This window comes from Triticum urartu, chromosome 3 (genome assembly GCF_003073215.2).
Source record: "Triticum urartu cultivar G1812 chromosome 3, Tu2.1, whole genome shotgun sequence".
In the NCBI taxonomy this organism is placed as follows: Eukaryota; Viridiplantae; Streptophyta; class Magnoliopsida; order Poales; family Poaceae; genus Triticum; species Triticum urartu.
Genome location: NC_053024.1, coordinates 657,503,882 through 657,530,444, shown reverse-complemented (window position 1 = coordinate 657,530,444; position 26,563 = coordinate 657,503,882). Strand labels below are relative to the sequence as shown.

Here is a 26,563-nt window from a genome sequence, read left to right as displayed (position 1 = left end):
AACCAGAAGCGAGTTATGACAAGCAGCCAACACCAAGAACTTAGCATCCATCCCATCAGTGGACCGAGAAGAGTGGGAACTAGCTTTGTTGGATCTGTCGAAAGGACATCCGCCACCGAGAAGACGTAGAGAAGAAGTTGCCTGCTACCATGCGATCTCTGCACCTTGTAGAGCTAGGAGATCGTAGCCACCATCGAAGAGCATCCTGCTGCCTAGGAACGTCGCGGCAGAGAAAGCCACAGACCGTGCCTAAGGGCAATTTTCTGCCGAGATAGCCCTACACCTCCTCTGAGCCACACCACGGCCACCATCACAAATAGAGAGAACCATAGCACTCCGCAGGCCACCAAACCTCAAAAGCCATCGAAGGGTGCCGAAAACCGAGACCTCACCGCCGCCACGAGCCCCAAAAAGAGAGGTCAACCATCAGCATAGGATGACCAAGGTACTGGTCGCCATCACAGAGCACCTCACCGCCACCGCCCTACAAACCAGCAACCTGAACCAACACTCCAGCCCAGACATCAGACAACCAACCGCGGATCCCTGGTTCCTGAAACGACGCCCCCAAGGGGGAAACAACATTGAAGATGTCGTCGTCGTCCGATCCAGAGAAGGATCTGAGACTTTCGCCCGAAACACAGAGAAATAGCCGGCAACTGTAGCTCCCCAATGATGCCTTCACGAAGGGACACGGCGCCAGGAGACGTCGTCATCATCATTGCCGACGAGGTCGGCAATAGGCTTTCGCCCGAAGCATCCCAGCCCGGCCGACTTCGCAAACGCCGGCCACCGAGTCCGGCAGCGCTAGACCTTCCCCTCTCCTGCCAGTCCACGGCGAGCGTCCCCGCTTGGTCCAGCAAGAGTCATCCGCAAACACAGCCGCTCACCTCGAGCACCTGCACAAACAGAGTTGGTTCTGTCTCGGCTGCCACCTGCGCCCAACCCCTCACCGCCGGCCACAACACCACACCACCACACGCCTACCCCGCCGACAGCAGCCACCACCGACCCCCCCAGCCGCAACCATGGAGAGCACCAGCCGTGTGAGCCACCGCCCCAGAGGGGTCCAGATCTGGGCGAAGAGAGGCACCCAGACCAGGCATGGCAGTCACCAGGCACCGCCATGGCCTGCTCACCACGCTGCGCTCACCACCACACCCGCCTATGCCACCAGCCCCCAGTCACGGCCGGCGGGACCGCCGGCCAAGGGAACGGGCCGCCGTCCGAAGGGAGCGGGATCTGGAGCTCCCCTGGGCAGAGCGGCGTCGGATCCTTGGAGACCCAGCTGCCCACGCCTCCGCGCCGCTCGCGCCGGCGCACTGCGCCACCATTGCCGGTGCGCGCCCCCGACCGCCCGCGAGTCCCTGTCGCCGGCCAGCGTCCCGCGCCGCCACGCCTGGAGAAGAGGAGGGAGAGCCGTCCCCGCCGCCGCCGCCGCCGAGAGCTTTGCCCAGGGACGCCCTCCGGCGACGGCGGGAGGAGGAGGGGGGAGGCAAGGGTGGCTGTCGGCGGTGGCTGGGGTTTCTCCCGAGCCGCCCGCGAGAGCGACACGGGAGGCGAGATCTCTCAAACTAAAAATCAGTACTCCGAGCTTTCGGTTGAAGGCATCCCCACCTGTCTTCATCCTTGTGCTCACCGAAAGTTACTAAAGAGCGAGTATGTTCGTAGGCAGTAGCGGATCCAACCCAATTGGCCCGGGTAGGCCAATAGTGAACTGTTCATAAAAAATGTTTTCTAAAATATTTATTTAAGTTTTTTTCTATGATATACAATTATTGGAAAAATCCTAGGCTGGCCTGCCCACTAAAATTGTTTTTTTATGTTTATTTAACTTTTTTCTACGGCATAAAGTTACTGGAAAAATCCCAGGGTGGCCCGCCCACTCTGTCCACCCGCTACCTTCGCCATTGTTCGCACGGCACAACGTTTTGGCTTCCATGAGCATGCAGCGCTGGCTAGGACTCTGGTTTTGTCCTAGACCCCTAAAGTAGTGTTCTGAACGCTCTTATATTTCTTTACGGAAAGAGTATGAGCGATACTGTGGACTTATCTCTTGTTTCTTTTCAGAAAAAGGCAATTGCTCCGAGCTTTCGGGTGAAGACATTACACGTGTCTTCCCCCTCGTGCTCACAGAAAATTACTGAAGAGTATTTATGTTCGCAGGACACGGAGTTTTGGGTCCAAGGTGAAAATGCTTATGGGATGAACGGTAAATTTGAGACAAATTTAAAAATTATGTTTTGTTGTACATGCTCATGTAATTGTCCAAAGCGTGCTTGACAATGGAAAGATTGTGTTTCACCAATAGAAAAACAAAGTTCGGCGGGCTAGAAATGCCAAAAAATGACACTTTTTTCTGTACAAGTAAAAGTGATCTGGCTTTTTCCCTACACGTTTGAAGATTACATTTGGACATTAACATGTAATTTTTCCCTAAGTTTTTTGGGCATATGCAAAAACATTTTTGGCCCGCAAAAGCAAATGCTCCCTGGAGCCAGACGAATTCGACATCCAATGGCGCTCCTTCCTTCTTGTGTTGTATCTGAACTGAACATTTGTAGAGCACTACCGTAACCTGAAGTCCAACAGGAAACATGAAGCTCTTCGACAGCAATGTTGCAACGGTACCTCTGCATTCAAGCAGGCATGGGGAATGGCTAGAGAATACAGATTCCAAAGCTAAGGGAGTACAGTATATGTAGATTCCAAGCCTGGGATTTAGCGGCTGCTTGGTCATTTGGCAAAGCTCAATCTTGCGAACATTTGGCAACTTTGGCTGGTGTTTGGTCAGAAGAATTGCTAAAAATCAGAGCCCATCCAATCAGCTGCCAATTTTTCAGAGTTGCTGAATTTTGGCTTCAAACCAAGCAGGCTGTTGGTACACAGCAAAGAAAATGACTGCTGTGACTAAAGATGGTGTAAGCATCTGAAAAGGACACGGTTTAAAGGTTAAATCATTTGAATAACTATATGATAAAAAAAAACACATATCAACCCCATGATGTTAACAAGGATTGTAGCCTTCTAGAACATTCCAAACATCACCAAGAGTTGATAACAAAGCACACATACACTTCACAAACTTGGTTAATTTTCATTCATACATCCTGAACATCACCAAGAGTTCATAACCAGATACAGATACCCAAAAAATTAATATCAATGCTCCTTGACATCTCTGAGATGCAAATACAGATACACATCAGACATCCCCATATGATCCATCCATCGTGTTCAGGACTTGTAGTTGCTACGACATCCCAAAGGAGGCATCCTGTTGATTAATAAGGCCATGCATGAGATCCCAGTATGCAAAAAATAAGCACATTAATTCAGCAGACAGCAAAACACTTTTCTAAAGTAGTGCAGATCTGAAATCGCATCGAACAGTGAATTCCTTGGCAATATGCAAATGAATCTAGAATTAGTTGCTTTGGTTTCATTTCGGCTGATAACCACATTACTGGTGTATATATGTGATTAGGCAAAAAAGAATAATCAGCATAAGCTCTTATAAGCCAGTGCTACTCAGCTGAGATTCCAGTTTGTAGAAAAAAAGGTAAGTTACTTACTTCAGTGGTAGTAGAGACAGTAACACTTATTTTTTTCAGAAATCACATCGAACAGTAAATCCCTTCGCAATACACAAACGAATGTAGACTTAGTTTCGTTGGCTTCATTCATGCCTATACACACATTACTAGTATATAAGTGATTAGGAGAAATGAATAATCAGCAGAAACTCCTACAAGCTTTTTTTAGCTATTAATACTCCAAAAACTTAGTCTGACTGGCAACAGAAATAAGATTACTGCATGATCAAAATAGCAAGCTGGCAACTGTACCAAACAAAAAGCGGAATCAGTTTAAAAATTGGAAGTGAAGTGTAATAATCTGTTCAAAAGCAGAAGTTCGGTTCATAAGCTACCTGCAAGTGTTCAAACTTCAGAATGTTCAGAACAGAGAAAAGAGAGAAGGGAGAGAAGGAATGACAAGCATGCAAGCTTTGTGCCACCACTCAATTTGAAGGTCTGCAATCTTGCTTTTAATGTTCAGATTACTGTAACTTTTGCATCTAAAAAGTGCTTAACTATGTAAACCGTGTACTGTGAACAAAACATGGGCGCTGCCTCTTCGGTATAAAGGGCAGCGCAGAGGATGGATGGGCGGCTATTTATTGAAAAACCAATTCTATAGTTTCTTTACTTTCCCTGTAAATTCTCTATCTGTATATCAGTTTGCAAGTCAGCTGTCTTTGGTCCTCTACTGTAGTTTAGTTTCTTTACTTTCCCTGTAAGCTCGCTGTCTGTATATCAGCTTGCAAGTCAGCTGTCTTTGGGGATTCTATCAGCAGTCCCCTAGGTCCTGACATCATCCCCTACTGATGTTTCTCAGGTGATCAATTTTTTTCAGATATCAGATATTTTGGCATGCATACTATGATAGATCTGCAAGGAAAGGTAGATGGCCTCACTAAGTTTCCCAATTGGTTTACTAATTGATGATTCTATCTTAAGTACTAGATATTTGCGTACTGTGGTGGTACTAGGAAAATTTATGGTTTGATAGTGACTTTGAGTCTGGAAACAGCCTCTTGTAGAAATGCAAGGAAAGGCTGCGTACAATAGACCCAAAGTGGTCGGACCCTGCGCAAGTGGGAGCTACGTGCACCGGGCTGCCCTTTTTTTATAGTGCCTTTGAGTTTGATTTCAATGTAGTTGCTACGGCATCCCAAAGGAGGCAGCCTGTTGACCAATAAGATCATGCATGAGATCCCAGTTTGCAAAAAATAAGCACATTAGTTCAGGGATGGTAGAGGCAGTAAAACATTTTTCTAAAGTAGTACAGTTCTCAGATTGCATCGAACAGTGAATTCCTTTACAGTATGCAAATGAATCTATACTTAGTTGCTGGCTTCATTCATGCTGATAACCACACTGCTGGTGTATAATTGATTAGGAGAAATGAATAATCAGCAGAAGCTCTTACAAGCATTTAGCTATTAACAGTCCGAAATCAGTAGGCAACAGAGACAAAGGTACTACTATAATCAAAATGGCAAGTTGGCAACTGTACTAGTAACAAAAATGCAGAACCTATTGTCTATAACAAAAAAAGGAAGTGAAATGTAATAACTGAACATGTTCAGAAATGCAGTGAGTGGTATAGATCTGAAGACAATGCTCGATATTGCAACATCATTGCAATCGAAGGGAATAAATAGACGGCACTACTGCTAGAGTTAGTATCAATGGTGTCCTTTAGGCATGAATATGCCAAACAAGAAACAAAGAAAAAATGAAACACAGGCAAACATTTGACGAAGGCTAACAAAATGTAGAAAGTGCAGTTTACTCGTATTGCAGAATAAAAAAAAATGGCCCATTCTTTCTCATCTTCGGAATATTGAAACAGAAAAGTTCATCTAATGGCCAGAAAAGGAAAACAACATGATACCTTGTCTACATTTCATCGAGCGCCTTCAACTTGAAGACACGCCTTGTCGCGTACCAAAGAACGGGGCCAAGGCATAATGTAGGGATGGACATGACTGTCATAGTTCCTCTGAAAGAGCATGTCCAGGGCGTTTTCCTCCAGGTCTATGGATAGGAACCAGCAAGGAAGATTGGCATCTTCGAAGGTCTCATGGGTAGAGAAGTAGACGACTCCGTCGACAACGCTCACAACCTTGAGCTGGCCGTGTTCCTCTAGTGTTCCCCCGGTGTCCTCAACAATGTCGTCCAACTGAAACCGCTGGCCTCTCACCCACACCTCGACGCCGTCATCGCGAATGTTCCGGAGCCAGACATAAAGGTTGAATTCGATCGCGACGACGACACAGAGCACCCCATCCCTGGTCTTGCCAACCCTGAACATGCTGGTCTGTCCTTTCAAGTAGGCTGGGATATCTACCCGAGAGAAGTGCAGCGTGGTGGTGTCGAGCACGAGCATGGCGGCTTCATCCGAGTACACCCAGTAGATGAACCCGTCCACTATCCTGCCAGCGGTAAGCCAGTGCTCGCGCTCGCCGGACTCCGGGATGGTCCTCAGAGCTTCGGAATAGGGGAGGACCTGCCACGCCCTGGTGCCCGAGTCCGACGAGAAGACCGCCGCGCGCGCCCGCGAGTCGTCGTGGCAGGCGTAGATCACGCGGAACGCCCCGTGGTCGCGGCACTCCTCGGGGGCGTGGACGTGGTAGTCGAGGCCGTTGTAGTGGCCCTGGAAGCCCTCGTAGAACTCGTCCGGCAGCGGCGGGAGGAGATCCAGGGCCAGCGTGAGCGGGTTGTAGGCGAGGGCCTCCCGCGTGTAGATGTGCTCGAGCACCAGGTAGCCGTCGTGGCAGTCGCTGATGACCCAGCCGGGGCGCGCGTCGTCGTCGTCGTCGGGGAGCCCGGTGAGGAAGAAGTCCCCGCGCCGGACGGCGGCCCGCCGGTCCGGGTCGTCGCGGCGGCGGAGGGGCGCGAAGGCCGGGATGGCGGGGCCGTCGGGGTCGAAGAAGATGCCCAGGAGCGGCTGCGGGTGCAGCTCGCGGAAGCGGCGCCTGAAGGCCGGGGACGAGCGCACGGCGTCGAGGAAGGTGCGGCAGGCGAAGGCCGCGCGCACGAGGCTCGGCAGGGACGGGAGCAGGAGGAATATCTCACGGAGGAGGTCGCCGCCGAGGCCGGTTAGAGTGGTGGTAGCGGCGGGGTCCGCCGGCGGCGGCAGACTTGGTGGCTGCTCCTGGGAGGCCATGGGGAACCACCGCCGCCGCTACAATGTCAATGGAGATTTGGTTCTTTTTTTCTTTTTTGAGAAATGATTTGGGGATGGTACCTCGCCAGTGAGAAGAGATGCAACACTGGCTATGGGCCATGGGCCAACCGGCCTAGTGAGCTACTCAAGCTGAGTGAGCTAGCATTTCTCAAAAAAAAAAACTAAGGAAGAAGAAAAACTCTACCTCCCCTGAAAAACCCTTTGCCGAAAAAAATTCATTACATACATCATCAATTATATTTTCATGTTGTATATGTTTTGAATTGTATATAAGAATACTTTTGTCTATAAACTCGGTCAAAGTTTGCTTAGCTTGACTATTCAGAAAACGTATACGCACTACATTATGGAATGTAGGGAATACCTCTTTGCCATCCTTTTGATAATTTTGAATCCCTGTGACAATTTTGTTTTTCACGTTTGCTAATCGTCAAGTGTTTGATTTTTTCTGAGTGACTGTTAATTTCCGTGAAGTGTGAGGTTGAAGGTGAGGATGATATGAGGAACATCGGCCACGGCAATGCCAAACCGTGTACGAGCGGGGGCCGGCAGGAGCGAGTACTAAACATAACCGGGAGGGAGGACGTGGGTGCGGGGGCTGCACGGGAGTTGTTCATTAGTGTCTGGCTTAGAGGGGTTGCCGGGGCAGCGGCCAGCACGGCAGTGGGGGAGGGCGGGACGGCGATAGCCATCAGCCGTGAGGATGGAGGCACACGATTAAGTCTCAGTAGGTCGGCAGGTGCGTGAGAAAGAAGATGAACAATGCTAGGTGGGCTTGAGAAGAAAAATGAATCCAAAGTCGTTGGATGTCGATTTGATTGTCGGGATACAAAGTGACTGATTGAGACCTTTTTCTTCAAGTATTTAACAAATAGCCGCTCCCTTTGTTTTTCAACAAAAATGTTTTGGTCGATCAAGCAAGTCATGTTTGCTTCTATTGTAAAAACAGAAAGTCATGTTTGTCTCCAACCCACTTATTTCTGTGGATATAGATAAGTCCTCAACGGATCAGGATTAACTCCAACTCAAATCGCGCTCCGGTCTTGATTCGTGTGGTATTATTCTTCTCTTCCTATCCGTCCTAAAGCATTTCCAGAAGTTGCGTTCAACAATTTCCGATCAGGAAGTGTGTCCGCTCTTGGAGTTTTTTTACATAGTTATGCATCTAATGTTTTGCATTTACATCCATGTTATCATTTCTTTCAAAAAAGAAGGTTGTAAACCATGCCCTCTGCATCTCTGTGATGCGTATACTTTATAATAAAAAAATGAGTGAACATTTTTTACATTACACAACATTTAAATGTATGGTTTTTTTTAAATGAAGAAAGTTAGTTTTTGGAATATATTTATAATATTTTGACATAAATAAAAAAGTAAAAGTAAAGAAAACTAAAGGAAGAACAACCAAGCAAAAGAAAAATGTGAACAAAACAAACGAAAGAAGAAACCCGAATGGAACGACCGCTACTGGGTCAGCCCACTACGGAGGCGGCTTGAGGTGAGTTGTATGTATGTCTCGCTGCAAGCAAGACACTAACGCTCCCAGGTTTGTCTCAAAACAAAAACTAACCCTCCCAGGTCAACGCGCTCTAGTAATAAATACTCAACTCATTACTTGGTTTCGATCATTCCACGAGTTGAGCTTGGTTTCCATCGACCTGTTACTTGGTTTCGACCCAAAAAAAATTACATCTGCCATTTAATCCTTTGGGTCAGAGCACAGAGCACAACAATTGTTTGCATGATGCGGCTTAATGGTGCTTTGATTGTTTTCCTTTTCAAAACTAGGAAAAGTATTTTCCCATGTTTTTTGAAATGTCTGGATATTAAAATATTTGTGAATTTTATAAAAAAATAAATATGAATTTTAAAAATACCAACAAATTGTAAAAACATCCAAAGATTTTATAAAGTATTCTACAGTATTAAAAAATAGAAATTTCAAAAATAATTTCAAAATTTTAAAAATCTTCCCAATACTAAAAAATGCCATGAATTTTAAAAAGAACAAAAACATAACAAAAGTGAAAATAAAAATGAAATATTAATTTTTTTAAGAAAACTCATAAAAAGACTAAAAACTGTGAGAATAGAAAAAACGCAGTAACCATACCGCACCAGCCCACTAGTGTCATGGGGGTTGGGGTGAGGGCACACGCCTAGTCGGTATCCCTCAGCCTATGCGCAAAATAGGATTAATCGCCCCTGAACATGAAGTAGAATTATACACTGCTTATTGAGGGTATTAGACCTCACCTCAATGTATGGGTACTTAGATGTTTGAGCATCTCATCTAAGTACTACCCATACAATGAGGTGAGGCTTCACCCCAACGCATGGGTACTTAGATGTTTGAGCACCTCATCTAAATGCCCATGCAATGAGGTGAGGCTTAACTTTTAATGCGAACATGGTCTTACTGAATACGTGTAAAAAAGACCACGCTTGCACTAAAAGTTGTAATAGGAGCACAATGCATGCACAGAAAATAAATTAAATATATACAATAGAATGATTATAACATTAATTTTGTGTATCCAACGGAGGTAAAGTAAAAGAAATGCCCACGTCTGACGGCCGAATCTTCATGTGTTATAAAACGTCCACATAATTTTCATGTTTTCTGAAAATATCATATACATATCTAATAGTTGGTTTCCATTGTTCTGTTATCTTAACATTCACACATGTCACTTCATCAAAGGTCCAACACAACATGAATGAGAATAAGTTTTTTATTATTAGTTTATTTCATGCAGAAATACGTTCGCTTTGTCCAGATTTTATCTGTTTGAGGTGGCAATGGGTGTCAAAACGGGCATGTCCGGGTTAAGTTGAAGTCGCCCAACGCGCCGACCGACCCCAAAACGTCCGCCCCGACCGTGCGCACCCGCCTGCGCCTCGCCTGCCCGCGAGCTCGCGCTCTCGCCTCGCCGGTGCAGCCGCCGCAGTCGAGCTCGCCCGTACCTTTACGCCGTCCAGCCCGCTCGCCCTCGCCCGCCGGCGCGTGCGTAGCTAGCTAGCTAGCAAGCAACAACCGCGCCTGGCTAGCTAGCTAGCAAGCGTGCACGCCCGCCGTGCCCGCTGGGCAGCAACGCGCACGCAGCTCGCCCGCCGCCTGGCACGCCTCGCCCTGACGCCGCGGGCGCGCTCCGCCCCGCCCTGCCTCGGCTGCTGCACCGCGCCCCGGCCCCGGCCGCCGCGAGCTCGGCCACGCCCGCGCATGCTCCGCCCCACTTGCCGTGAGCTCGGCCGCGCCCGCGCGCACTCCGCCCCGTCCTGCAGCCGCCCTCGCGCCGTGCTCGCCGCTCGCCCGGTCGCGTTGCGCTCGCCGCCGCCGCCGCCGCGAGTCGCAGCGCCGCGCCCGCTCGGCCCTGCTGCCGCCGCCCGCCGCGCCTCACCCTCGCCCCGCCCGCGCCCGCCTCGCCCCGCTCGCGCCAGCCTCGCGGTCGCCCCGCCGGCACGCCCCTGCGCGCGCCCGCTTCGCCCCCACTCACGCCAGCCTCTCCCGCTCGCACGCCCCCGCTCGCGCCAGCGTCGCTCTCGCCCCGCCCGCGCCATGGTCGCCGGCAGCCGCGCCCCGCGCCCGCCTCTGCACTCCTCGCCGGCGCCGCGCACGCCTCTCCGCGGCCCCGAGCCCCTGAGCACCGCGCGACCCTGCCGGCGCCGCGCACGCCTTGCCGCGGCCCCGCCTTCCCGGCTGCGAGCCTGCGCCGCCTCACCCACGGCACGGCCCCGCCTGCTTGCCTGCACGCGGCCACGCCCGACCGGCCGTCGAACTGCGTGTCGAGCAGGAGGTACAAGGAAAGAGAAAGGGATGGGTGGGTGGGCGGGCTCCTTTGGTTTCATTGACAGGCGGGCCAGGGGGCACGTGCATACGGATGAGGCCGGACGAGGATGCAGCCCAGAGTGTCCGCTTCGACCGCAAACCCAGCTTAAATTTGCGCTCAGGAAGGGGCGAGACGGACAAGAAACGGAGGCTTTTGACAGATGGGGTCATGCGTTGGACCGTCTCATATGTCCGTTTAACTCCAAACAGACAGACCCGGACAATTTAGGGTCGCGCGGTGGAGTTGGCCTTAACATGCATGTGAATTTTCTTTCCGTTATACTATGACACTTACATTTAATAAATATTTTCAAATACACAATACTCAAATACAATATATAATATTGATGTTTAGTTTTAACTCATATATTATTAATTCAACTATTCATGTTACACACAATCGAATCACTTGAAATATATTGCAATGGATTACTGCGGCAACATACGGGGTATCCTCTAGTTTCTAAATAAGTGACACTGTTTGTTGCACGAACACTTTCTAGAAAATATATGAACATTTAAAAAAATCATGAATGCTTTTTAAAATCGCGTGGCCAGTTTTTCAAACACATAATGCTTCTTAATATTATATGATATTCTTAAAATTATGTGAAAACTTTTGTAAAACGAATGAAATTATATTTTTGAAAAAGTATGAACACTTTCACAAATTATATGATTTTTTTAAGTTGTGTGAATACTTTTTTATTTATTATATCAGCATTTTTTTCAAATTACATGGACAATTTTTAAAACAATGTGTATTTAAAAAAAATCTAAATAGTAATCCCTCCGATCCATATTACCTGTCGTAGTATTAGGACAACCTTAGTACTCCCTCCGGTCCTTTTACTCTGCATATAAGAATGATCTAAAGTCAAACTTCATACGGATTGACCTTATTTATATGAAAAAATATCAATATCTACCATGCTAAAGTTATACAATATGAAAATTTAAGTCACGACACATCTACTGATATTGATTACATATTGTGAATGTTGATATTTTTTCTATAAAATTGGTCAAAATTTATGAGGCTTGACTTTAGACAAATCTTATATGCGGAGTAAAAAGGACCGGAGGGAGTACGAAACTGTACTAATGTTGCAGCAATTAATATGGACAGGAGGGAGTAACATTTTTTTTAATAAAAATCTTCATATATTTTTTGAAAGATTATATGTTACTTAAAATAAGGACGAAAAACAAGAAAATAGGAAATACTTCCTCTGTTCATTTTTATACGACGTTTTAGACAGTTGAGACAGTGCCCAAAACAGTTTAAAGCTAGCTGTCCAAAACGTCTTATAATAATGAACGGAGGGGGTAGAAGATAATGAAAAGAGAAGAAATAAAAAGATGTGAAAGAGAGAACAAAAAAAAGGAAAAAAGGATTTCAAAAGCGTGAAAGCGTCAAGGCGTTCGTCCATGCCTCACCGCACGACTGGCTCCGGGGCATGTGATCTACCGTGCGGTGGATCAGACATTCTCCCGCCGTACCCAGCACACACCAGTCACCACCACCAGACTCCCGCGCGAGTGCAACCATCGTCTCGTCACACGATGCGATTGATAACACGAGCATTCTGACTCGACTTAAATCATGCCCACCCGACCCCATCACCTAACTAGAGGCGGTCCTCGCTTCGAACTTTCGTACTCCTACTGCAACGTTGACAGGACAGTATCACCACCCGCAAAAAAAAAAAAACAGACAGGACAGGACAGGACAGTATCACACGCCCTATTTCAATAGCTCAAACGCAAATGCAAATGCAGCACAAAACATCTCTCAAAAAAAATGCAGCACAAAACACGCGCCGAGAACGTTCCTTCCCACAAGGTAAGCAGCGCTCCGTGCTCCGACCCACCAAGTAGCAGTAGTACTGCACGACTTGTCCCAACCGAAAGAAAGGACCGCACGACTAAAAAACGGTGACCATACGTGCAGGGATCCAAGTCGCGTGCTCACGGGTCCAAACAGGGCCGGTGTGGAGGGCTACAGGAGGCCTCGAGTCGTGCGGGGCCTCGACACACAGGGCCCGCCCTGGTGTGTCTGTCATGTCAATAACAGGTCCCGCACCTCAAATCCTCCTCAAACGGTTCGCGTGGATCGTTTCGGTCACTAATCGATCACGTTTTTTAGACTAAGACGGACGCTCCAAACGGGCTTCAAAAGACCGAGCTGACCGGCACCCCTCATATTCAGGCCAAATATAAGATGAATATAGGGACATCCGGACATGTCTTTTACGTCGGACTAACGAAACGATATTGGTCAGAAACGCCCTCAAACCCAAAGGTCTGGAGCTTGTCTCCTCTGTTGGACCAGAGGCGTCGTGTGGCGCAACTTTGGCGGGCCGTGTAATGCTTTGCCTGGCTATTTAAGTTGTCCGACGGCACCGAAATCCTACCATCCATTCATATTTTCCTTTTCCTGTCCGTCACCCTGTCACTTTTCACTCCACCCGTCCGCCTAGTAGCCTTGCCCTCACGTCACTGGGTGAGGAGCGAGCCATTGTCTGATGCGCGAGCGCTGGCTCAAGCTCCTTGAGCAGATCTGGGCTAGGCGTGAAGCCCGGATCGCCGCGGTGCTACCTCCGGATGCAATGGATCCAAAGAAGGAGGAGTTTGAGGAGGAGGGGATGAGCCGGAGGAGGTGGATGTTAGGGACGCTGGCGACAGGGATCTGCAGGCGGAGCAGCAGACCATCCTCGATTCCCTCCGGTCGAGTAGGCTGCGGAGGCAAGACGCCGTCGTCGGCAGGAGATGAAGGCGCAGCAGGCCGCGGAGGAGGCGAAGATGCTCACCTGCATCGATGAGGTAGAGGAGGAGGAGGATGAGCCCTCCTACCCGCTAGTCCAGCCGGCGCCCGGCACCATCGTCGTGGACATCTCCGACGATGAATAGTTGCTAGGTTAGTATGTAGATGTAGTGCGTAGACTTTCTTTTACATGTTTTGTATGGATTTAGAGGATAAAGTATAAGTGAGGCGGATGCAAAATGATAAATTTAAGATTTAACCGGTCACTGACCGTGTACATGCCCGGTCGCATCCGCGGGCGTTTAAGACGCAAGATTTGCAAACTCCGGCCGTAGACGGTCTAAGAGGCGCTCAATGCATACTCCACCACGGCATGCACGGCTTGCCTGCTCCCTTCCCGTGCTCCCATCCGTGCTCCCACCTCATCCAACGACTATCTTTTTTTCTTTTTTCTTTCTAATCTAATCATCTCCCCCCCTGATTTTAAGGGGGTGAGGCCGGGCCTTATTTTGTTCCAATCAAATCAAGCCACGTATGCGGGAGCATGGATGGGCACACGGAAGGGGAGCAGGCAAGTCTCGTCCCAAAACACGGCCGTGGTACATTCCATCGCACAAGTTCAGGGCCGGCCCTGGGGCATGGGCGACGAGGCGGGCCCTGCCGAGGGGGGGGGCATGATTGAGTATATACATATACTATAGCCCAGCAAAAAGCAAAATAAAAAAGAATTAAAGAAAAGAAATAGGGTGGGCTAGGAGGCCCAGAAATAGCTAGCTAGCTAGCGATCGCTGATGGATACACGAAGGTCAAGCGGCGCGGTGACTCACGCTCGTTTGTACATTTCCTCATCGCCCTCGCACGCCCGTCGGCCTTCTCGCTCGTCGCTCGGTGCCTTGCCCCTTGGCCCTTGCCGCGTCGCCGTCGCCTCGCCGGCTCGCTGTCGCCGCCACACAGCAGTCCGGCAGGCAGGCGGCAGCCCGGCCATCCGGCATTGCACCGCGGCAATACGGCAATACCTATAGTCCTATACGAGTACGCATCCGACTAGAAGTCAACAACAGGCCTGGTCAACAAGTACGTATCCATGTTTCCTGTCCATCCCTAAACCTGAATTTGACAATCTCACTATCTCAGTAGTTCATATTTTAAACTAAAAATGTGTGATTGAAAGTTACTTTTAATAAATTATATATATAACATTCGCGTACATATATATTGTCTTAGAACTTAGAACATAGGGGTCCATGTCGTTAAGTTCGTCTAGGACCTCCCGAAACACAGGGCCGGCCCTGCATAAGTTTGGCACCGCCCCGTGCTCCGACCCAGAAAGTACCGCACGACTAACTAAACCGTGCGTGACACACACGCGCGCGCGCGCGCGCATGGGACCGCACCGTACGTGCAGGTGCAGTGAACCAAGTCACGGCCACGGTGCCTCTCCATCAATTTCGGGAGAGACCACCGGTACTTACCCGCATGCCCGTTCGCCCACAGGAGGCCTCGAGCCGTGCCGCGACCGATCGCACGGGACGGGCCGGCGGGATCGCGATCTCGTACCCACCCACAGTCGGCACGGGACGGGCCGGAGACACGTGCGTGCGGGCGTGCACGGCGGCTGCTGGTGCCAGACCGAACCGCCCGCCCGGCCGGGACGGTGGCGGTGCGTGCGTGACGGAATCACATCTGTCCTTTCTCCGCGCCTCGGTATCATCGACCAGCACGAGTACGACCCCCTGGCTGGCCTTGGGATCACGTGGAGACGCCAGTGGTTTCCACGCCCAGACAGAGGCGCGCCCCAGCATATGCTCTCCGGTGGTTCCACCTGTGCCGCGCTCGCCCGACGGCCGCACACTTGTCGCCCGGCCCCCGGCGGCGCGCCGGACGTGTGGCGCCAGCCTCCGTCTTACGTCCGACGTAGCCACGTGAGCAGCCTCGTCACCGGCGTCATCGCTCGTACTCTACAGTCTCTACTGTACCATGGCCCTGGGAGAGTGCGTGCGGCGGGGGAGGCCGGTGGTGTGTGGAATTCCAGTTGTGCCCATGCAAGTTACTTTTTTTTTGCCCATGCAAGTTACTACAATAAAGAAGGAACTGTAAAATATTAGGACTAGAAAAGAAAAACATACGTTGCCTCCAACGCTGGGATATTCTTACCCACTTCGTCCCCGCAGCACAACGTTGCCCACAGTTTCAGTTAAACCCACCGTGGTATACCAGTGCCAGCATGTTTATGCACCGCTCGCTGGTCGCGTGTCGCCGTCGGGACGCAACCGTGTGATCTTCTGGATTTAATGACAGGTTATTTTTAGGGGACGCAATGAAGGATGGTGAATTGCACACATGATCTCTTTTTTTCCCTGTGTGTTATTCCAGTCCCATCCCCACCTACAGTGTCCTTTTTATGTTTTTTTTTGCTCGGATTTCTTTTCAGACATTATGGTTATTTGCGATTTTGGTTTGATTTGCAAATGGGAAAGGGCATGGTACAGTTCTCCGCATGAGGATTGACTTGGGAGGGCGCGCCAGACACGAACGAGGAGGTGTTGGAGGATGGTGGTCAGCCAACGCGCCCACGGTGCCGTCGCGAGTGGCGTTGGCCGACGGTTAGGGTGGTGGCCACGAACTAATCAACAACGTCAGCGATAGGGAAATGGACCGAAGCGATTTTTTTGTTCTCAAGGCAACTAACTAACATACGAAATCAAATTTCAAAGTTGGCTGCACCGATCAATCTACTTAGAATTACGTTTTGAAGATGCCATCCTATACAGCTAAAATTGTCATGGGATCGTTAGCAAATACCATCCTACCCCGCGAACGTTCGTCAGCCATTGAAGTCCTAGAAGTAGCTAGCATTATTTAGTTAACCTACCAATAACAATACACATAAAAAAATAAGACCGAACATTGAAGGAAAGAAAGTGAGATCGCCTTTGGTGAAAAGGCGAAGATGACTTGTCCTCCACTTTAAGAAAAAGGAGATCCAGACTCCACCCCGGCGTGGCGAAAAAGAACCATCCGGCCTAGCCCAGCTGCCCCGGTGCCGACCAAGTGTGAGAAAATTGCAGACGAGCGAGGCCAAATCAGTAGTATTTTTAAATTTATTTCCGAGTTGAAGCGAGGCCAAATCGGTAAAAACGTGACGACCGGAGCAGCGAGCGAGGAATAAATGAGCGGCCGGGTGGCGGCCCAGCAGCACGCACCCGTGGCTCCTGTCGACCGCGGTCCAGCCCTCGCTCCCACACTGACACCGCCGCGCCGCGGGGCGAGAAAACCTGAGGCTGGGATCGCGCGAGGCGAGGCCAGCCCACACCCCCGCACCGCATCGGCATCTCTCCTCGTCACCACTCGCAACCCAATCCACCCGCTCCTCGGCGCCGGCGGCGTACCACGGCCACGGCGGCGCTCGGCTCCCCCCCGGCCATGGCCTCCAGGATGGCGCTCCGCCCCCACGGCGTCACGCCCCCCCTCGCCGGCCGCGGCGCCCGCAGGAGCGCCAGCGTCAGGGTCCTCGCCGTCGCCTCCTCCGCCTCCGCTAAGTAAGCCGCCCCTCTCTCCCCACCAGTTCGCGGCGAGTTCTACCCCCGTCCTCTCTCCTCCGTGGATAGATAGATTGGATGGATGGATCGTCAGCCCGAGGCGCCGCCAGTTTGTTCCGGATTGGCGGCGATGCGCGCTGTCCAGATATGAACAACTTTCCCGTTATGTGAATTCAGCCATTTTCTTCGTTCTGGGTCGTCAGATTCGACTTCCCCGCCCCGGCGGCGCCGCCGCCAGCCATCCGCACATGGCCGCCGCCGTCCCTCTCATCCTCCTCCTCAGATCAGACGCAAACACAACAGTAGTGGAAGCAGAACCGCTGCCATTTAATTTTCTGCGAGCGCAGGCCACCAGTTTCCCTGTGCGGATCGACCCCAGCCCCGAGCCCCCTGCTCCCATGGTTCGTTTTGCCTTCCCACCCCACCGCACCCGAACTGCAGATCGCCAGTCAGTGCGTTCCACATTAAACTCCGCTGGGGCCTTCATGTTGCGTGCCGCGAGCGTTACTGTTGCATCCCATCCCATCCCAGAATGGCTCCGGGCGCGGTACCACTCCCACGCAGTCGTCTCCATTAACTGCCTTCTGTTTCAGTACTGGCCGGCCGGTGGCCGTGTCCGTGGGAGCCGGTGGTTCAGGTCGGTTTCATTCGGCTCAACGGCCTGCAATCATCGCTCACTCATTCACCATCAAGCACTCCACTTCGTTATAGTACGTCGGAGACCGAGGTGAACTATCACTGTCGGCCTGATTCGGCAGCCCTGCTGTGGTCCATGCCATGTTCTCGGTACCGGCGGGATTTAATTTTCGCAGTTGCTTGCTGTCCTAGGTTGTTGCTGCTGTTTTTATGACGGCCCTGTGCTGTTCATCTGCTCGCTTGACGGTTTCCTCGAGTTATTAAATGCATGATGACATCTGAAAGAGTATGGGTTTAGGAGGAGGATGACATCTCTGATGGAGGATGGGTTTAGGAGGACGACATCTGAAGGAGCATGGGTTTAGGAGCATGACACCTGATGGGGGATGGGTTTAGGAGGACGACACCTGAAGGAGGATGGGTCCGATTGACTGACTGACTGTGTCATGCCGTAGGTGCTTTGACATCCATTGTTCCATACTGGCCTATGTTTCTTAGAAATTAAATGAGTCGAGATTTTCATGCCGAAAGTTTGAAAATGATGAGGTTTCTCGCAGAACATGGATACTCTGCTGTCTGAACTTCACCTAAGTAGGTTTTGTACTACTTGATTCTGTAACAGAGAACCTGGTTTGCACCCAAGAGTATTTTTTCTGAGTTAGATCTGGCAATGAGGTTAGAGTAGCAGAGTGAGTCTGACAGCTTGCTAGTGGTAGTTGTCTTTCTGTTTCTCAGACTATCTTAGTTCTTCCATCCAGGATTCGTTCACAGTGACAGTGATATGCAGAACTTGGGACTTACATAGATATGAACGAAATACTAGCCCAATAAGGCTGATGCAATCCTTGCATTAATAAGTTCATTATAGGGGTCACAGTCACATCGTGGTTGGCATGGGATACAGCATGGGCCTGTAGGTCAATGACATCAGCTACTAACCTAACCACCTGTGTGCATTTATGGACGTATACTAGCATCTCCAATTCATGATATCTGAATGTAACATCATTACCAAACAGTACCAGATACAGTCGCACTAATCCCTTGTATCTTGTATGTAACTCATACAGTCCATATCAGTATTTATACTACCTTGTTTCCTGGTCGGCGTGGTGATATCATATCTCATGTAATCTTTGGCGGCATGGGTTCAGATTTAACCAAATCTACTGTACAATCTGGTTTCATGCATACTCTGCTTATGATGTCGAAGTAAAAAATTGCAGGCATGCCTAAGTTAATTTGAAAAACTGAAGAAAGATAAGGTGACCTGGTGGATTATCTTTCTGAACCCATATAAATTTATGAAATACCTTTTTCTTAGAAGTCATATGTTCTGAGTATAGACCTTGTTACACTCCTATATACACTACAAAAATGTTACTCCAGGCGTTAAGAGTGGCAACTCCATCGCTTCTGGGCTTCAGTTTTGATGTCATGACCTTTTTGTTTTTGCCCTTTCATATGCTCCAGCAATTCTGTTTTTCCATGTTATATGTGCTATTCATTCATTGCAAATCGAACAAGACAAAAGTTTGGTTGTTAATTTTCTAGGGCAGTTAAATAGTGATTCCGTGCTTGGGACACATGAATCACATGGGTGTCTCTGCATTTTTTTGCTGTATCATTCATTGCATACTGTAGCAATGCATGTGTTTGTTTTGCATGATATAGGTAAATAACTAGTTTAAATCTCTGGAGTACACGACTAGTAGCAACCTGAGTAAAAATAAAATAAAATAACCTGGCATGTTAACCACATCAACATATGTCTTCTCTCACAAGTGCCAAATGCCTAAAGCAGGTGATGGAGTTGTCATCACATACATGGGTATTGCTGAATGTTGTTTTATTTTATATTCCAGGATTGAGAGCAAGAAGACGTTTGCTCCTCCAAAGGAGGTTCATGTCCAGGTTACACATTCGATGCCACCTCAGAAGATGGAAATATTTCAGTCTCTTGATGGTTGGGCTAGAGATAATCTGTTGCTGCATCTTAAGCCAGTTGAGAAGTGTTGGCAGCCACAGGATTTCCTCCCTGATCCAGCATCTGATGGATTTCACGATGAAGTTAAGGAACTCAGAGAACGTGCCAAGGAAATTCCTGATGATTATCTTGTTTGTTTGGTTGGAGACATGATTACAGAGGAAGCCCTTCCTACATACCAGACTATGCTTAACACCCTCGATGGTGTCCGAGATGAAACAGGTGCAAGCCCCACTGCTTGGGCCGTTTGGACGAGGGCATGGACTGCTGAGGAGAATAGGCATGGTGACCTCCTAAACAAGTATCTGTACCTCACTGGGAGAGTGGACATGAGGCAAATTGAGAAGACAATTCAGTATCTTATTGGCTCTGGAATGGTAAGTTGGTAACAGCTTTGTTCAACCATTTTATTGGCCATATTACTGCCTATCTTTTTTAACCACATTTTTTTTGCTTGCTCATGCCTCTTCCATACTCATGTTTAGCTAGTTGGCATGTACTCCCTCCGTTCCTAAATATTTGTCTTTCTAGACATTTTGAATGACTACTACATACGGATGTATGTAGACATGTTTTAGAGTGTAGATTCACTCATTTTGCTCTGTATGTAGTCACTTGTTAAAATGCCTAGAAAGACAAGTATTTAGGAACGGAGGGAGTACGTACTAAACATGTTGCTTTCATGAAATTCTTTTGAGAGCACCTCTAAGACAGTAAATCATACTATGAAAAACTGTGATATCTTCCAGTGGATTCTCTCTACCTTGAACTGTTTTTGTTCATGTTGGCTATTTCCATTGTTGAGGAAATCGTTAACTGGTAGCTGCTCGGTTGGCTGGTGAGTAGGGGATTAATCGACTAATTGGCAAGTTAATCGGCCATTTAATCAATTAATCGGACGATTTTTGAGTTTATCGGCTACTCGGTGACCCTACGAGTAGGGATTAATCGGCAACTTAACTGGTTAATCGGATGAATTCTTGAACAGAGGCTATTTCACATCACAGAGAAGTACGTAAAACTGACATATACTTCTTTGTTGTTCTGTTTTCAGGACCCTAGGACAGAGAACAACCCATATCTTGGCTTCATCTACACCTCCTTCCAAGAGCGCGCGACCTTCATCTCACATGGAAACACCGCTCGCCATGCCAAGGACTTCGGTGACCTGAAGCTCGCGCAGATCTGCGGCATCATCGCCTCAGATGAGAAGCGGCATGAGACTGCATACACCAAGATCGTCGAGAAGCTGTTTGAGATTGATCCCGATGGCACCGTGCTTGCTCTGGCCGACATGATGAGGAAGAAGATCGCGATGCCTGCCCACCTGATGTTCGATGGGCAGGACGAGAAGCTGTTCGACCATTTCTCCATGGTGGCGCAGAGGCTCGGCGTGTACACCGCCAGGGACTACGCCGACATCCTCGAGTTCCTCGTTGGCAGGTGGAAGGTCCCCGAACTGACCGGCCTCTCTGGTGAGGGACACAAGGCCCAGGACTACCTCTGCACCCTCGCTGGCAGGATCCGGAAGCTGGACGAGAGGGCCCAGTCGAGGGCCAAGCAAGCCGGTAAGATGCCCTTCAGCTGGGTGTATGGCAGGGAGGTGCAGATGTGAGCACGAAGCGCCTCCATCACGGCGTTCCAAGCTTCCCGCGTACCTACCTGTCGTTCATGCATGTGGAGAGTCTGTCTTTGATATAACGAGGTTCGGACTCGCCTCGTTACATAGTTCTTCAGTTCAGGTTCGTCGTTGCCGTTCCTTATAGCGATAGGGAGATGTCGTCTGTCCGCGTGTGTGTTGTTAGTTTTGTGTACAACTTATGCTGGCTGTGTGGAGTGTGGACTGAACATGAACTGAAGCATGCAGCGTGCTGTTTGTGTTGTTCAGATCCCTTAAGTTTTGTGACCAATAACGCTTGTCATCTGCCGTGTTAGATGATAATAATGCGGAGCTCCAACTGAAGATCACTCACTAGTAGAGGGGCACATCTTTCAGATATAATGGATATATTGTGCTCCTCCGTCCCATAATATAAGGATCCTTATATTATACTGTAGGACGGAGGGAGTAGCTGTCTGTCTGTCTGTCTATCTGAGACAGCATACGATTCAGCCGGTGGTGTTTCCGTATCTCTGCATAAATCAGTGGTTGCTATCCATCATGATGTGATTGATTGCTACGTGTGGGATGTGGCCAAACGCGTGCCATCGTTGGTGCATTTCAAAAGAAAAATGTTAGCGTAGGCACAAAATATGCCTGGTATAGACGGGTTAATATACGAAATGCTTGATATAGACGTAAATCATATACGTATTTCTCAGGAGCTCGTGCAGATGCGTGTTCGCTTGGTCAAGTAGCCAGCCATACCCGTTGTACAAGTTGAGGAGAGATCTACCAACAACTTGCCGGTGACCACTCGGCCTTGCCAATTGCAGCATTTGCTTCTTGTTCCTTTCTGAAAACAGACTATTCGCAGCATTTGAACTCAACTAGGCGTCTAGGCCTGTCTCCCTCTGCTCGCTCGCCACACTGTTTTTTCAGCTCAAATACGAGTCAGCCTAGCATTGTTCCAAGCAAGCGGTAGCGGGTTTTCCTCGGGAGAAATGCAAATCCTGAAAATGCCTACAGACCATAAGTTCGGCAAATTGCAGGCTTATTGATGCAAATATTGAAATGAACCATTCCCTTGTGTCATCATCATGCTCTGAAAGGTTAAAACAAATGGGAGGAGAGGAGAGCCATCATCCTCTCTTCTCTTCAGGGCAGTGTGCAGGATTGCTGACACGTGGCATCAAGGAAATATGCCGGGCTTCTCCAAGCAAGCCTCTATCTAAATCGGCACCAGTTCGCCTGACGCGGAGATCCTCTCTGCCACCTGAAAGGGAGGTGACTGACGTCCGTAGCCAAAGTTCCCTTGATGAAACGGCGGGGCTCATTTCGTTTTCTGTCAGCAAAGGGAGAAGCGACCTCCTCTGCCCATGAAACAGCGCCTCATCGACAGGCCTCTGGGATCCCCTCAAAAGAAGAAAAGACAAGACTCTGAGATGGAACTTGGAACAATTGATCCGCTGGGGAGTGGGAATTCGTGGACATGGCTTGCTACCTCGTCGCTTTCGTAAGACAGTATTCTAGTTTCTCAAGGAAATAAAATGGCTTCTGAATTAGGTCAGGCGAGTCGCCCATCCTAGATGACAGCACTGTGGGTTCAGATTAGAGAAAAAAAAAAGGTTGCCCTTTCATAGATGGTTTTTATTTTTGACGCTTACCTTTCGTAGATGCTCATGTAACAGCACATCTGTACATGTAGAGAATGCTAGATGTGTTGTGAATGCATGTAGATAACGCACAGTTGTTCTAAGGTGCCATGTTTGGCATGTTCCTGTTATGATAGTAATATAAAGTAAATAAAAGTACCTCACCAAAAATAATTAAACTAGCGTGGTTGTCAAAATACGGCTTTTACTCGATCACTCATTTCTAGCGTATAAGTGCATTATACAAAATTCAGAAGTGATAAGAAATCGCAATCCAAATGTTTGCAAAATAAATTTCAGAACACTAGTAGGGCTCTGGCTATCTATTAGGAAAATGGAAGATGCGGAAATGGTCGCTTCTACGAAAAAGGGTTTCCCCCCGCTTTATAGATAAAGCATTACCAAACAACCGAATCCTGCCGATACAAACACACACACCACACCACACCCACCCAAGGCTGGATACAAGGACGCTGATAACAGCAACACTACCCCAACAAAATCCTAGCCAACATCAGATGAACACAATAAGCACTACTACGAAGATGCCGGGGCCCTCAACCATAGGCGGGCCACCGCGAAGAGGAGAAGCCGTGTAAGATGAACAATGAGCTCCAAAGCGGCGCCTTCAGCAAGGGAACGACAGCATCGTGTCGCCACCGCCCAATCAAGAATTAGAGTTTCCTCCGGAGCACTACGACGACAGATGAGATGCCGCGATGGCACCTTCAAGAAGGGGACGGCGCTAGAACGCCGCCGCCGCTGGCCTGGCAAAGCAGAACGGGTTTTCACCCCGACCAACACTCATCGTCACCGGATTGGGTGAACGACCCACCCCGGTCAACACGCCGCCCACACGGCCATGCTGACCGGACAGCGCCCGTGCCGCGTGCTCCGCCCATGAGCACCTCGGCTACCACCAACCGGGCCACCGCCACGGCATCGTGTTGGGGAACGCGGTATTTCAAAAATGTTCCTACGATCACGCAAGATCTATCTAGGAGATGTGAAAGGATCGATATGGTTGACTAGAGGGCGGGGGGGTGAATAGGCAACTAACAATTTTTAGCTTTTCTTTAGCAATTTAAACTTTGCATCAAAGTAGGTTGTCTAGATATGCAACTAGGTGAGCAACCTATATGATGCAATACGGATAGGAACACAAGCAAGCAAGATATATGAAACAAATAAGCTTTCACAAGTAAAGGCACGAGATAACCAAGAGTGGAGACGGTGGAGACGAGGATGTGTTGCCGAAGTTCCTTCCCTTTGAGAGGAAGTACGTCTCCGTTAGAGCGGTGTGGAGGCACAATGCTCCCCAAGAAGCCACTAGGACCACCGTAATCTCCTCACGCCCTCACACAATGCGAGATGCCACGATTCCACTATTGGTGCCCTTGGAGGCGGCGACCGAACCTTTACAAACGAGGTTGGGGCAATCTCCACAACTCAATTGGAGGCTCCCAACGACACCACGAAGCTTCACCACAATGGACTATGGCTTGCGGTGACCTCAACCGTCTAGGATGCTCAAACACCCAAGAGTAACAAGATCCGCAAGGGATTAGTGGGGGGAATCAAATATCTCTTGGTGGAAGTGTAGATCGGGGCCTTCTCAACCACTCCCGAGCAAATCAACAAGTTTGGTTGGCTAGGGAGTGAGATCGGGCGAAAATGGAGCTTGGAGCAATAATGGAGCTTAGTGGTGGAAGAGGAAGAGGTGAGTCAACGGGGAAGAAAGGGGACCCCTTATATAGTGTGTGGAAAAGATCCAACCGTTACCCACCAACCAGCCCGCGGCCAGCGGTACTACCGCGCCTGGCCAGCGGTACTACCGCAAGGCCGCGCGGTACTACTGCTTGCAACCAAGCGGTACTACCGCACGGCTGTGCGGTACTACCGTACCGACCCACGGTACTGCCGCAACCCCAGCACAGAAATAAACAGACGCACAGGAGCTGGGGGCGGTACTTCCGCCACTGCGGTACTACCGAGGCAAAAACCCAGCCAGGGGGAAGGGAAACTTCCGTGCCTACTTCCGCAAAGAAACGGAAGTAGCAAAAACCCGACACAGTAGTACTGCCGAGGGGCGGTACTACTGCCTGACTGCATAGCGCGGTACTACCGCTCGGCGAAAACGGTACTACCGCTACCACGGTAGGTGCGGATGTAAAAAATTACATCCGCTCCTACTACCGCAAAGGGGTGGCACTAGCCTGGTGGGCAGCGGTAGTGCGGCTCTAGGGGAGCGGTACTACCGTGGGCACCTGTGGTACTATCGCGCCACCGCGCGGTACTACCGCGGATGCCTACGGTACTACCGTTGACCTGGGAGCAGTACTATCGCAACCAACAACGGCAGCCAGACAAGGGAGGCAAGAAAACGGAGGAAGCTCCAAGGAAGAAGGAGGGGATAAGAAGGAGACGTGTACGTGATGATTCCACCCAAACCTTTCCAACGCGGACCCCCTCTTAATAGTACGGCTTTCCTACGACTCAAATCCACCAAAAAGAAACGTAGAAAAGACGCCGTCTTCGTCAGTCTTCGAGGGGCACCCAATCGTCTTGTTCCTAGCAAAGAAGTGTCTGGGATACTCATGGCACACGATTAGTCCGCAAATGGGTTGTCATCAATCACCAAAACAGTTAGGGATAAATATGACCTTACAATCTCTCCCTTTTTGGTGGATTGATGACAAAACGGGATTTGCACAAAGAAAATACTATTAAGTAAATGCAAACCCCTCCTCTCTATAATATAGACGGGCTCCCCCTAGATGTGTGCCACCTAGATGAGTGCTATGGACTGCATGGCACACGAATACTAGGAACACAGCTCCCCCTATATTATAGAGACAAGGCATATCTATCACTAGACAAGATAGTACAAACATAAGTTAACTAAGATAGATAGAGTGCATATGTCTTACACCATATGTAGGATAGGTCTCGAAGGCACAAACCAAACAAAAGCAAACGAGGAAAACGAGGTCCAAACGACAAAGCAGACAAACACACCAAGCACGACACAACGCAAATCCCTACACTCTCTACCCCTTTGGCATCGAGACGCCAAAAAGGCAGAGAGGACACCTACACACACGGGGCGGCTCAGGAAGAGAAGTCGTCGCACTGCTCCTCGTGCTCCTCATTAGACTCAGCGGCGGGGATAGTCTCCTCGAGGTCATCCTCTGAACTGGTCCACTTGTATCCCTGCTTTGACATCCAGGCAGCCTCAGGTGTGATGACGTCCTCAGACCCGCCAGACACATCCTCTCCAAAGAGCCTCATAACCTTCTTGTCACGGCGGCGACTCTCCTTGTCAGCCATGTGAGCCATGTACTGTCCCTTCGCCTGCATGCAGAAGAGAGTCTTCATCTTGTCCTTTAGCTTCTTGGCCCATGACGGCTCAGAGGAAGAAGTGGTGGACCTAGCAGCATGGTCCCCAGCAACATTCTCAGCAGCACCAGCCTCCCCCTCACCAGCAGCCCTCCTAGCAGAAGAGGCCTTAGCACGGGTAGTGGTGTTGGCCCAGTTGGGCTTGACGCGGAGGCTGATGGACTCATGGCGAATCCAGTCTGGAGCAAGGAACTCATCACCCGGGTACATCTTCTCCCAAGTGGTGGAGAGCAGCAGAAACAGGTACGGTCCATAGATAGGTACCTTGCGAGTGAACACCGCAAACCGAAGCTCACACCACATGATGTGTGAGACATCAAGTGGCTGAGTTTGAGAAGAACGTGCCTCTGCACACAAGAGCAACATGTCCACTAGATATGCATGTACCTTGT

The 26,563-nt window shown here is 49.5% G+C and overlaps 2 protein-coding genes across 3 annotated transcripts; one reads left to right on the top strand and one right to left on the bottom strand.

The window, feature by feature from the left end:
• Positions 1-3,077: 3,077 nt before the first annotated feature.
• On the bottom strand, positions 3,078-6,810 carry LOC125545744. Of its 2 annotated transcripts, XR_007300198.1 has the most exons (3): positions 5,461-6,810; positions 3,576-3,689; positions 3,078-3,277 (listed from the first exon to the last, which is right to left on the bottom strand). XR_007300198.1 is itself a non-coding variant. In XM_048709776.1 (2 exons), exon 1 carries the CDS (start codon positions 6,733-6,735, stop codon positions 5,473-5,475), a length of 1,263 nt encoding a protein of 420 aa, XP_048565733.1. In that variant the 5' UTR covers positions 6,736-6,808; the 3' UTR covers positions 3,078-3,277; positions 5,461-5,472. The 2 variants fall into 2 exon arrangements, 1 of the variants encoding a protein (XP_048565733.1); XM_048709776.1 differs by lacking the exon at positions 3,576-3,689 and having other exon boundaries at positions 5,461-6,808.
• A 9,732-nt stretch (positions 6,811-16,542) lies between these two features.
• Positions 16,543-21,404, top strand: LOC125545743 (stearoyl-[acyl-carrier-protein] 9-desaturase 2, chloroplastic). The gene is made up of 3 exons (XM_048709775.1): positions 16,543-16,894; positions 19,396-19,894; positions 20,572-21,404. Exons 1-3 carry the CDS (start codon positions 16,779-16,781, stop codon positions 21,130-21,132), a joined length of 1,176 nt encoding a protein of 391 aa, XP_048565732.1. The 5' UTR covers positions 16,543-16,778; the 3' UTR covers positions 21,133-21,404.
• The last annotated feature ends 5,159 nt before the right edge of the window (positions 21,405-26,563 follow it).

What these genes read in the sequence shown, in the direction of transcription:
- LOC125545743 (XM_048709775.1), top strand. Translation starts at nt 16,779, where the DNA reads ATGGCCTCCAGGATGGCGCTCCGCCCCCACGGCGTCACGCCCCCCCTC. An exon ending in GCCTCCTCCGCCTCCGCTAA is followed by an intron (nt 16,895 to 19,395) that starts GTAAGCCGCCCC and finishes TTTATATTCCAG; the next exon opens with GATTGAGAGCAAGAAGACGT. An exon ending in ATCTTATTGGCTCTGGAATG is followed by an intron (nt 19,895 to 20,571) that starts GTAAGTTGGTAA and finishes TTCTGTTTTCAG; the next exon opens with GACCCTAGGACAGAGAACAA.
- LOC125545744 (XM_048709776.1), bottom strand. Translation starts at nt 6,735, where the DNA reads ATGGCCTCCCAGGAGCAGCCACCAAGTCTGCCGCCGCCGGCGGACCCC.